This window comes from Salmo trutta, chromosome 14 (assembly GCF_901001165.1).
Source record: "Salmo trutta chromosome 14, fSalTru1.1, whole genome shotgun sequence".
Lineage (NCBI taxonomy): Eukaryota > Metazoa > Chordata > Actinopteri > Salmoniformes > Salmonidae > Salmo > Salmo trutta.
This window is the reverse complement of record NC_042970.1, coordinates 13011991-13025302: the sequence shown is the minus strand read 5'-3', so window position 1 is coordinate 13025302 and position 13312 is coordinate 13011991. Positions and strand designations below refer to the sequence as shown.

Genomic DNA, 13312 nt, shown 5'->3' with positions numbered 1-13312 from the left:
CAATACATACATTACAAGTCACACCATGTGGGTCTTTTTAGGTTTAGGGTTGAAGACAAGTGCTGTAGCTCCACAGATGTGACCTCATTACCCTGTGGTTAACCTGACCTGCTCATCCCTGGGGTCACAGCCAGGAGGTGGATGCATTGCTGGCCGTCCAGCTCAGTGTTTGGGTTGTGGAGATGATCCATGCAGCCAGGAGGATATTCCAATCCCTTGATTTATCCCAGATGTAGCCAGGACTGCTGGGCCACGTTAAAGGTGTCTGAGGGACAGTAGAGTTGTTTGGGTTGAGTTTCCCGAATGCATCGGTCTGTTTCAGTTATGGGTGAAATAAGATAAATAGATTGTCATGGCCATGGGAGAAATAAAAGTGCTACGGAGCTTTCGAGAAACCTTTCAATGATCATGAACATGGCACATCTTCTAAAATGAAATAGACCAAAAAGTGGAAAAACTGTGTTCTGGAGTAAATTTCCAGAAAGCCTCGTAGCCAACATGGCACTTTAGGTATTCTCTTCAAGTTATTTCTCTCCATGACGCAAACGGACTGAGGCTTTCGGGAAAGTCAGCCCATGGAGAGAAATAAAGCATCACGTTAGCTACGAAGCTTTCGGGAAACCTACCCTAGGACACATTTTTTCCACAGGGACTTTTTATTTTAGATATGCCTGGTTCATCCAAGTTGAAATGGAGATTCTTTGGGAAAAAAATGATTTTTTTTTTCTTCCTGAAATAACAAAGTGAAATCTCAGAGGTATGAGCCAAAGGCTGACCAAAGCACATCAAAATAATGCCATATGTTTCTATTCATCCACATTCTCATGGAACAGGATTTTGTGTCGTTTAGAAAACCTCTAAGTATAGCGACTTGTTTTGACAGTACAGTACTGTCTCCTAGCCTACCTGTTATTTGTCCTTCTGTCAGTCTGACTGTTGTTCATTAGTCCCTGTGACGGACACCAGACCCATCACCCAGACAATAACGCCACACAAGATGCAGTGCATGTACTGAGGTGTTTAATAAATAACAACAACAACAACAACTAATAAACAAATGGTTGGTTTATATACATGCAGTCCTCAATCAATAATTAACTGTGAGCTGAGGGCTGGGGTGGGGCAGAGAGTGTCAGAGTACTCCAGTGGGGTGGGGGGTTGGAACTGCAGTACTCCAGTTGGGTGGGGAGTTGGAACTGCAGTACTACAGTTGGGTGGGGGGTTGGAACTGCAGTACTCCAGTTGGGTGGGGGGTTGGAACTGCAGTACTCCAGTTGGGTGGGGGGTTGGAACTGCAGTACTCCAGTTGGGTGGGGGGTTGGAACTGCAGTACTCCAGTTGGGTGGGGTGTTGGAACTGCAGTACTCCAGTTGGGTGGGGTGTTGGAACTGCAGTACTCCAGTTGGGTGGGGGGTTGGAACTGCAGTACTCCAGTTGGGTGGGGGTTGGAACTGCAGTACTACAGTGGGGTGGGGGGTTGGAACTGCAGTACTACAGTGGGGTGGGGGGTTGGAACTGCAGTACTCCAGTGGGGTGGGGGGGGGGGAACTGCAGTACTCCAGTGGGGTGGGGGGGGGGGGTGGAACTGCAGTACTCCAGTGGGGTGGAACTGCAGTACTCCAGTGGGGTGGGGGGTTGGAACTGCAGTACTCCAGTGGGGTGAGGGGTGGAACTGCAGTACTCCAGTGGGGTGGGGCGTTGGAACTGCAGTACTCCAGTGGGGTGGGGGGGGTGGGGGGGTGGAACTGCAGTCCTCCAGTGGGGTGGAACTGCAGTACTCCAGTGGGGTGGGGGGTTGGAACTGCAGTACTCCAGTGGGGTGAGGGGTGGAACTGCAGTACTCCAGTGGGGTGGGGCGTTGGAACTGCAGTACTCCAGTGGGGTGGGGGGGTGGGGGGGTGGAACTGCAGTACTCCAGTGGGGTGGGGGGGGGAACTGCAGTACTCCATTTGGGTGGGGGGTTGGAACTGCAGTACTCCAGTTGGGTGGGGGGTTGGAACTGCAGTACTACAGTGGGGTGGGGGGTGGAACTGCAGTACTCCAGTGGGGTGGGGGGTTGGAACTGCAGTACTCCAGTGGGGTGGGGCGTTGGAACTGCAGTACTCCAGTGGGGTGGGGGGGGTGGGGGGGTGGAACTGCAGTACTCCAGTGGGGTGGGGGGGGGGGGGGTGGAACTGCAGTACTCCAGTGGGGTGGGGGGGGGGGAACTGCAGTACTGCAGTGACTTCATAACAGTACCATGTGTTCCTGTCGGTCAGTACTGCAGCGACTACAGGACCAGTGATTACAGTACGGTCACTGTCGCCAAGACTTTCGGCTGAGCACACACACACAGGCCACGTCGATGCGGATCAGTCTCCAGGCCACCAGGTCCTTAAAGGAAGTCAGCGCCCGCACGAAGGTGTGCGAGTTGGTGCAGTAGGAGTTCCAGTGTCGCCCGTCGATGCCCAGGCAGCCAGAGCTACCCGCCCGGGCACCACGGCACGTAGTCTCAAAGAAGTACTGCTTTTTCTTGACGTTGTTAATGTTGACGTCCGGGAGCACCTCCACCTCATTGCCAGATATATCTGTGGCCTTGGTCTTGTTGCCTACCCAGTTGCTGACACTCTCACACACAGAGTACACCCCTCGGTGCTGTGGCTGACCTACCATGCGCCTCGCCCTGCTGGCCCCTGACCCCTGGCGTCCTGTGGGCTCCGTGTCGGGCGGCTGCGCACTGAAGAGAACGCGGGGCGAGCGGTACCGTCGCTTGGTGAAGAGTTTGGGGTCCACGGTGGGGGCAGAGTTAGGGGTCCTGTTAGGGGCAGGGCCCTGCTGCTGAGCGGAGGCCGGGGGGCAGAAGTCCCCTCCCATGGTGCACACGGCCTGGGCACTGACCACGAGGATCAAGACCAGCATGGACGACCTCATGGACACACACACCTGGCGGGATCAAACACACACACCAACATTAGGGATCAAACACACACACCAACATTAAGGATCACACACAGACACCAACATTAGGGATCACACACAGACACCAACATTAAGGATCACACAGACACCAACATTAAGGATCACACACACACACCAACATTAAGGATCACACACAGACACCAACATTAAGGATCACACACAGACACCAACATTAAGGATCACACACACACATGCACAGATGTCAACATTAGGGATCAAAAACAAACACACACACACACACACACACACACACACACACACACACACACACACAGATGTCAACATTAGGGATAAAAAACACACACACATACACACACACACACACACAGAGAGACGCACACGGACACAGACGTCAACATTAGGGATCAAATACACACATACACACACAGACGTCAACATTAGGGATCAAATACACAAACACACAAACAGTAAGGATGAAATACACACACACACAGACGTCAACATTAGGGATCAAATAAACACACACACACGTCAACATTAGTGATCAAATACACACACACACACACACACACACACAGACAGACGTCAACATTAGTGATCAAATACACAACCACACATGCACACACACAAACACACAGCCGTTAACATTAGGGATCAAGTACGCACACACACACACGTCAACATTAGGGATCAAATGCGCACAGAGACGTCAACATTATGGATCACACACACACACACACAGACGTCAACAATAGAGATCAAATACAAACACACAAACAGATGTAAACATTAGGGATCAAATACACACACATACACACACGTCAACATTAGAGATCAAATACACACACACACCAACACACCCACCCACACACAGACAGATGTCAGCATTAGCGATCAAATACACACACACACATGCACACACAGAAACACACAGCCGTCAACATTAGGGATCAAAAACGCACACACACAAACACTCACAGACGTCAACATTTGGGATCAAATGCACACACAGAGACTTCAACATTATGGATCACACACACACACACACACACACGACAACATTAGTTATCAAATAGACACACGTCAACATGAGGGATCAAATACACACACACACACGTCAACATGAGGAATCAAATATGCACACACACACACACACACAGACGTCAACATTAGTGACCAAATTCACACACACACACACACACACACACACACACACAGACGTCAACATTAGGGATCAAAAACGCACACACACATCAACGTTAGGGATCGAATACGCACAAACACACACACACACACACACACACACACACACACACACAAGGAGACATCATCATAATGGATCACATACACACACACACACACACACACACACACACACACACACACACACACAAGGAGACGTCAACATCAGCGGTCAAATTCGCACACACAGACACACACACACAGACACACACACAGACGTCAACAATATGGATCAAGTACGCACACACACACACGCTCACACAGAGACGTCAACATTAGGGATCAAATACACACACACACACACACACACAGAGACGTCAACATTACTGACCAAATTCTCACACACACACACACACACACGTCAACAATATGGATCAAATTCACACACACACACAAAGACGTAAACATTAGGGATCACACACACACACATACACACACACACACACACACACACAAACAGACAGATGTCAACATTAGCGATCAAATACACAAACAAACACACACACGTCAACATTAGGGATCAAGTACGCACACACTTCAACATGAGGGATCAAATATGCACACACACACACACACACACAAACGTTGACATTAGTGACCTAATTCACAAACGCGCACACACACAGGTCAACATTAGGGAACAAATACACACACACACGACAACATGAGGGATCAAATATTCACACACACACAGACGGCAACAATATGGGTCAAGTACGCACACACACACACCAACATTAGGGATCAAATATACACACACACGCACACACACAGAGACGTCAACATTAGGGATCAAATACACACACACACAGACGTCAACATTAGGGATCAAACACACACACACACACACACACACACACAGAGAGACCACAGTTAAGGGTCAAATACACACACACACACACAGACATCAACATTAGAGATCAAAAACATACACACACGTCAACATGAGGGATCAAATATGCACACACAAACACACACACACGTCAACATTATGGATCACACACACACAACAACATTAGGGATCAAATACACACACCTACACACACACACAGACGTCAACATTAATGATCAAATACACACACGACAACATTAGGTATCAAATACACACACACAATTCAACATGAGGGATCAAATATGCGCACACACACACACACACACACACAGATGTTGACATTAGCGACCAAATTCACACACACACACACACACACACAGATGTCAACATTAGGGATCAAATATGCACACACACAGGTCAACATTAAGGAACACACACACACACACACACACACACACACACACACACACAGAGACGTTAGAGATCAAATACGCAAACACAGACACACACACAAATGTCAGCATTATTGATCAAATAAACACACAAACACACACACAAGGAGACGTCAACATCAGCGATCAAATACGCACACACATTCACAGACACACTCACACGACAACATTAAGGATTAAATACACACACACAAACCAACATTAGGGTTCACAAACACACACACACACACACACACACACACGTCAACATGAGGGATCAAATATGCACACACACACACAGAGACGTCAACATGAGGGATCAAACATACACACACACACACACACAGGTCAACATTAGGGATCAAATATGCGCACACACACACACACACACAGACGTCAACATTAGTGACCAAATTCACACACACACACACACACACACACACACACACACACACACACACACACACAGACGTCAACATTAGGGATCAAATACACACACACACACACATCAACATTAGGGATCAAATACACATACACACACACACACACGCACACACACATGTCAACATTAGGGACCAAATACAAACACACAAACACGTCAGCATTATTGATTGAATAAACACACACTTAAACACACACAAAGACACGTCGACATTAGTGATCAAATACGCACACACACACATACACACACACTCACACACACACAGATGTCAACATTAGGGATCAAACACACACACACACACATCAACATTAGGGATCAAATACACATACACACACACGCACACATGTCAACATTAGGGACCAAATACAGACACACACACGTCAACATTAGGGATCAAATACACACACAGACACACACACACACACACACGTCAACATTTGGGATCAAATGCACATACACACAGACATCAACATTATGGATCAAATACACACACACACACACACACACACCAACATTAAGGATCAAGCACAAACATGTCAACATTTGGGATCAAGCACACACACACACACACACACGTCAACATTAGGGATCAAATCCTGTTGAAGTCCTCTTGATACTGACTGACATCTGAGAAACTCAAGGCTGGAAACTTGGATTCTACTTCCTTTTAGCTTAGAATATAATATATTCTAAGCTAAATATTCTAATCTATATAACAGACTTGTTTCAAAATAGGTGAGAAACTCTGTCCTATTCATCCATGGAGAAAGGTAGCTTGAGGAATATAATGTGGGCTGAGTGTGATGGCTCAGTGTGATGGCTCAGTGTGATGGCTCAGTGTGATGGCTGTATCATACAGTGAATCAAAGATACAACAGCTGTGAGGTTGTCTGCTGACTGGTAATCACAGCTCACTCCCTGTGTTTTCCACGTGCTGTGCAGATAGAAAACATGTTTTCTCTTGCGGCGGCATTGAACGTGTTATTAGTGTGTTGTACTTATATCTCTTATACTTGTATCTCTAACTCTACACCAGGAGGTTTTATAGTGACCACCTGACCAGGGAAAATACTCTGACCAGGGAACATACTCTGATCAGGGAACATACTCTGATCGGGGAAAATACTCTCATCAGGGAAAATACTCTGACCAGGGAAAATACTCTGACCAGGTGAACCTTTTTTTGAGATTGTGACTCGCACAGAGATCTTAATTGAGTTTGCATGTCACTTCTCTCATCAGACGTTTTATGAAAATAAAGTTATTCAAATTTGAATTGGTTTGAAGATATGAGAACACCCCTCTTGCTTTGCTCACCTGTGCCGTGTTTCTTCCCCGTGAATTGTGGCCCCAGGCGGGGCGGGCTCCTAGAGCACGTGTTCAGAGCGGACTGCCTTCCAGGCTCCTGCCATCAGGCCTGTCTTTCTGGCTCTCTGTGGCCCCCAGCTCGGCCCTGGCCCCTGTCGAGGAAGAGAGAGAAGGCATGCGACCAAAGCACATTGCTTTTTAATAATAGCACATCATTTGACAAGCTCACTTCGATAATCTGACCAAAACTTGGTGAATTTTAGTTTTAATCTTCAGCTTGATCTTTCACTGTTCATGCACCTTGGTTTAAAGCGAGGTAGCGATTTAGTATTATTTTCCTTCTGCACTGTGGTGTCATACACAGGGTTTGTAAAGCATTCCAGCAAGCCACTCTAAACACAGGAAGGGCCAGTGTGTTATACTCACACCGTTACATACACCTGATACACAGGATAGGCTAAGTGTTGGGGTTTGTTGTACAGTGTTGGACCTGTGGGTTTTATTGTACAGAACACACATAATCCTCCCTATAGAACACACATAATCATCCCTATAGAACACAGAACACACATACTCATCCCTTTAGAACACAGAACACACATACTCATCCCTATAGAACACAGAACACACATACTCATCCCTATAGAACACAGAACACACATACTCATCCCTTTAGAACACAGAACACACATACTCATCCCTTTAGAACACAGAACACACATACACATCCCTATAGAACACAGAACACACATTCTCATCCCTTTAGAACACAGAACACACATACTCATCCCTTTAGAACACAGAACACACATACTCATCCCTATAGAACACAGAACACACATACTCATCCCTTTAGAACACAGAACACACATACTCATCCATATAGAACACAGAACACACATACTCATCCCTTTAGAACACAGAACACACATACTCATCCCTATAGAACACAGAACACACATACTCATCCCTATAGAACACAGTACACACATACTCATCCCTTTAGAACACAGAACACACATACTCATCCCTTTAGAACACAGAACACACATACGCATCCCTATAGAACACAGAACACACATTCTCATCCCTTTAGAACACAGAACACACATACTCATCCCTTTAGAACACAGAACACACATACTCATCCCTATAGAACACAGAACACACATACTCATCCCTTTAGAACACAGAACACACATACTCATCCCTATAGAACACAGAACACACATACTCATCCCTATAGAACACAGAACACACATACTCATCCCTTTAGAACACAGAACACACATACTCATCCCTATAGAACACAGAACACACATTCTCATCTCTTTAGAACACAGAACACACATACTCATCCCTTTAGAACACAGAACACACATACTCATCCCTATAGAACACAGAACACACATACTCATCCCTTTAGAACACAGAACACACATACTCATCCCTTTAGAACACAGAACACACATACTCATCCCTATAGAACACAGAACACACATACTCATCCCTATAGAACACAGAACACACATACTCATCCCTATAGAACCCAGAACACACATTCTCATCCCTATAGAACACAGAACACACATACTCATCCCTATAGAACACAGGACACACATTCTCATCCCTTTAGAACACAGAACACACAGGCACACAACAGCTATAGTAGATACACCACACCAGACAGTAGTTCTCCTGAGGTTAGACAAATGTACTGTATGTATGGATGAAGAGGCAAAGAATTTAGCAGAGCTGGTTGTAATATCTTCCCAGAGAATATCTACAGAATACAGCTTTGTGCTGCAAGTTCTTCAGCATAGTCACGGTCAGAAAGGAGACATAAGTAATGCAGATTGTCAGTGCAGCATCAGCTCAAATGCCTTGAACCTTGAACGATTTCTATCCTACTTTACTGTATACACCGAGTGGACAAAACATTAAGAACACCTTCCTGATATAAAGTTGCACCACCTTTTGCCCTCAGAACAGCCTCACTTTGTCGGGGTCTTTGTTGACTCCAATGCCTCCCACAGTTGTGTCAAGTTGGCTGGATGTCCTTTGGGTGATGGACCATTCTTGATACACTGGAAACTGTTGATCCTGAAAAACCCAGCAGCGTTGTGATTCTTTCCACTAACCGGTGCGTATGGCAGCTACTAACATACCCCGTTCAAAGGCACTTAAATCTTTTGTCTTGCCCATTTACCCTCTGAATTGCACATACACAATCCATTTCTCAATTGTCTTGAGGCTTAAAAATCCTTTATCCTGTCTTCTCCCCTTCATCTACATTGATTTGAAGTGGATTTAACAAGTGACATCAATAAGCAATCATAGCTTTCACCTGGATTCACCTGGTCAGTCTGGAAAGAGCAGCTGTTCTTAATGTTTTGTACACTCAGTGTATAATAGCCATGTTTGTCTTTCTCACAGGGAAAGACATTTTGCCAAACTAATATGGAAATCGTAATGAAAGATTCTGCTACACCCTTCTTGTTTTCAGTTGCATAACATTCCCTGAATCTTTGAGACCATGTAGTAAAGTTGCACCATGACCAGAATACTGTTTAAGACTCTGTGGAAGGCACCATGGTTTTTAATCTGTATGCTGAATATGCATGCATGCATAGATAAACATACCTTTTTTGCTGTGTCACTGTAGAGGAATTACACCCAGTCATTGATGTGGTCTGTTAGTTCAGAATAGCACGGCCCACCCACAACCACTGACCTACCACTCATTAGCTCTAATGGAGTCAGTCCATTTAATGAATTCTGTCTGGCATGACTGACAACCAGATCCTGGCGACAAAGACAATCCACCATCTGCAGCTCGGGAAACAACCCCCCCCTCCCCCTTCCCTGAAAACGTTTGCTTCATTCATATGGTAAAAGTCACACAGTGCCTCTGGTAACCTGAGCCTGTCTGCCTGGCTCCCATTCAAAGCCGTCGGGAGTAGAGTGAGCTGTGGCCCCGATGTCTTTATCTGAGGGCCACCTCTGGGCTTTGAATGACGTGCTGCTCAGTGCGTTGCTGTGGGCATTCTTGCGGAACTGCTCACAGCAGGTATGAAGCATCGCATTGTGCTGGCCTAGAGCCTGACATATCTAGAATCTAAAAGGGTTCTTCGTCTGTCCCCATAGGAGAATCCTTTTTGGTTCCAGGTAGAACCCCTTAAAAAGGGCTTTACCTCCTATGGGGACAAACCCTTTTATCATTTTTTTAAAAACATTTTAGTCATTTAGCAGACACTCTTATCCAGAGCGACTTACAGTAGTGAATGCATACATTTCATACATTTTTTTTCCCGTACTGGTCCCCCGTGGGAATCAAACCCACAACCCTGGCGTTGCAAACACCATGCTCTACCAACTGAGCCACACGTGACCTAAGATTGTAGCAGGGCTGTTTGGGGACGAGCAAGAAGAACCATATGGATACTGGGAATAGTTTGGTCTTTACCCTGATGACCCAAAGTAAGTTTCATGTTTTAAAGTAAGTAAGCATAATACATTGAGGGTCAGTCAGTTCTTGTACCATATTTTCAATGTGCAGGGATACTGGCTCGATAGAGGCAGATACTGTATGTATTGGAGGGGTATGGTGACTAGTATCAGGATATATGATAAAACGAGTAGCAGCAGCGTATATGATGATTGTATATGAGTGGGTCAAAATCAAATCAAATGTATTTGTGACAAACACATGGTTAGCAGATGTTAATGCAAGTGTAGCGAAATGCTTGGGTGTGTGTAGAGTCAGTATAAATGTATGTGTGTCAGTGTGTGAGTGAGTGTGTAGGGCCCTGTGAGTGTGCAAAGAGAGTGTAAAAATAAAATACAAGGGTAACTCAGATAGTCCGTGGAGCCATTCTGTTAGCTATTTACTGTAGTTATCATAGTTAGGGGCTCCAGCGTGGCACCATGGTCTAAGGCACTGCATCTCAGTGTTAGAGGTGTCATTACAGACCCTGGTTCGATTCCAGGCTGTATCACAACTGGCTGTGATTGGGAGTCCCATAGTGTGGAGCACAATTGGCCAAGCATCATCCGGATTTGGCTGGGGTAGGCCGTCATTGTAAATAAGAATTTGTTCCTAACTGACTTGCCTAGTTAAATAAAGGTGAAATTGTTTGAGACTGATGACTGTTCTCTTCTTTTATCTGATTTTATTCAAAGTGACTGACCAAGAGATACTGTATATTGCAATGCTTCAGGAAGGTTTGGCAGATGCTAGACAAAATATGTTTTATCCTAATCAGTGAATTAGTCTGTGATAATGGTTTCAACACAACATTCCTGGGGGGTGATCATTCATTTCTGATTTCTCCCCTCCTGATACTCCCATTGGGGAAACTAGACTTTCCTGGAAAACTGAACCTACTGTAAAGTGTGTTACACTCTGCTTGAAATATGTCTGTTTCAGTGTCAACAAAGCCAGTGTCAGATGAAATACACACACACACACACACACACACACACACACACACACACACACACACACACACACACACACACACACACACACACACACAGGGCTGGCTCTCGCCTTTTGGGGGCCCTAGGTGAGAATTGCACCAAGAGTTTTTAAAGTACATTTTCTGCAATTCTACACATTGTACCATGGCTTATGCCATGTGAAGGATTGAGTGAGAATGACTAACTAAATCAATGCCCTGCGTGCCTGGTCGGTATTCGGCCATGATTACTACATGTTTACATAGCTGGCAAGACTAATTTACCAATCCAAACAATTGTTAGGTGACATGGCTAATTGAGTGACTGACATAACAAGCGAAAAACTGCTGATTCACAACCAAATTTCAAACATGCATCTTGTGTATTATATTATACCTCTCAACTAGCAGCCTGGGGCCCTAAGCAACCGCTTAGGCCTGGAGCTGGCACTACACACACACACACACACATGCACACACACACACACGTCACACATACAAAACACCAGGTGACACTGTAGGAGGGGAGATTATGAATTACCAATTACCAATTTGTAAGTCGCTCTGGATAAGAGCGTCTGCTAAATGACGTAAATGTAATGAATTGGTGTGAGAGAATGATCGCTGTAACCTCATCAGTCTTCACTGGTGGGTCAAATGTTCCATTGGTCAATGCCACTTTATACAATAACTGTGTCAGGTCTTTTCTCACCACACTACCTGACCAGGAATGAAGCTGGGTCATAGTAATACACTACAACTTGGATTCTAACAAAATGCCTGGCCCTAGTCGAGAGATTCAATTGTCTACTCATAGGCTTAATCAGCTGGTGTATGAAACTGACCATGCTCAGACAGCAATGCCAGGTTCAAAACAGGACTGGAGAAGAAATAACCATGTTAAACCAGGTCAAACGCTTCCGCACATGCTCTGAATGGATCAACTCTACTGTGGTAGCACTCATTCATTTGAAAATAAATCTCAATTAGGTGTCCGCTCTGAAGATGGTTTGTTGGGATGACACTGTGGCCTGTTAGAACCTGAGGTACATTTGCTTGTCTTTAATAAGGCCCAGTGCAGTCAAAAACGTGATTTTCCTGTGTTTTATATATACTATAAGTATGTGGACACCACTTCATATAGACTTATTTTTCTACTGTATTATTGACTGTATGTTGTTTACTCCATGTGTAACTCTGTGTTGTTGTTTGTGTCGAACTGCTTTGCTTTATCTTGGCCAGGTCGCAATTGTAAATGAGAACTTGTTCTCAACTTGCCTACCTGGTTAAATAAAGGTGAAATAAAAAATAAAATAAATAAATAAAGTTAGTGGATTCGGCTATTTCAGTCACACCCGTTACTGACAGGTGTATAAAATTCAGCACACAACCATCCAATCTAAAATAGACAAACATTGGCAGTAGAATGGCCTTACCGGAGAGCTCAGTGACTTTCAACGTGGCACCGACATAGGATGCCACCTTTCCAACAAGTCAGTTGGTCAAATATCTGCCTTGCTAGAGCTGCCCCGGTCAACTGTAAGTGCTGTTATTGTGAAGTGGAAATGTCTAGGAGCAACAACAGCTAGGCGCAAAGTGTTAGGCCACACAAGCTCAACGAACGGGACCGCAGAGTGCTGACGTGCGTAAAAAATTGTCTGTCCTCGATTGGCTGGAG

At 45.2% G+C, this 13312-nt stretch overlaps 1 protein-coding gene across 1 annotated transcript in view; it reads right to left on the bottom strand.

Moving 5' to 3' along the window:
* Nucleotides 1-2208: 2208 nt before the first annotated feature.
* LOC115207427 (nerve growth factor) overlaps nucleotides 2209-13312 on the bottom strand; it is a 30058-nt gene continuing 18954 nt past the window's right edge. Inside the window, exons 2-3 of the mRNA XM_029774497.1 lie at nucleotides 7184-7326; nucleotides 2209-2922 (exon numbers count right to left, since the gene is read on the bottom strand). Coding sequence (XP_029630357.1) covers nucleotides 2296-2910 — 615 coding nt within the window. The 5' untranslated portion in view covers nucleotides 2911-2922; nucleotides 7184-7326 and the 3' untranslated portion in view covers nucleotides 2209-2295. The remainder of the gene's footprint in view (nucleotides 2923-7183; nucleotides 7327-13312) is intronic.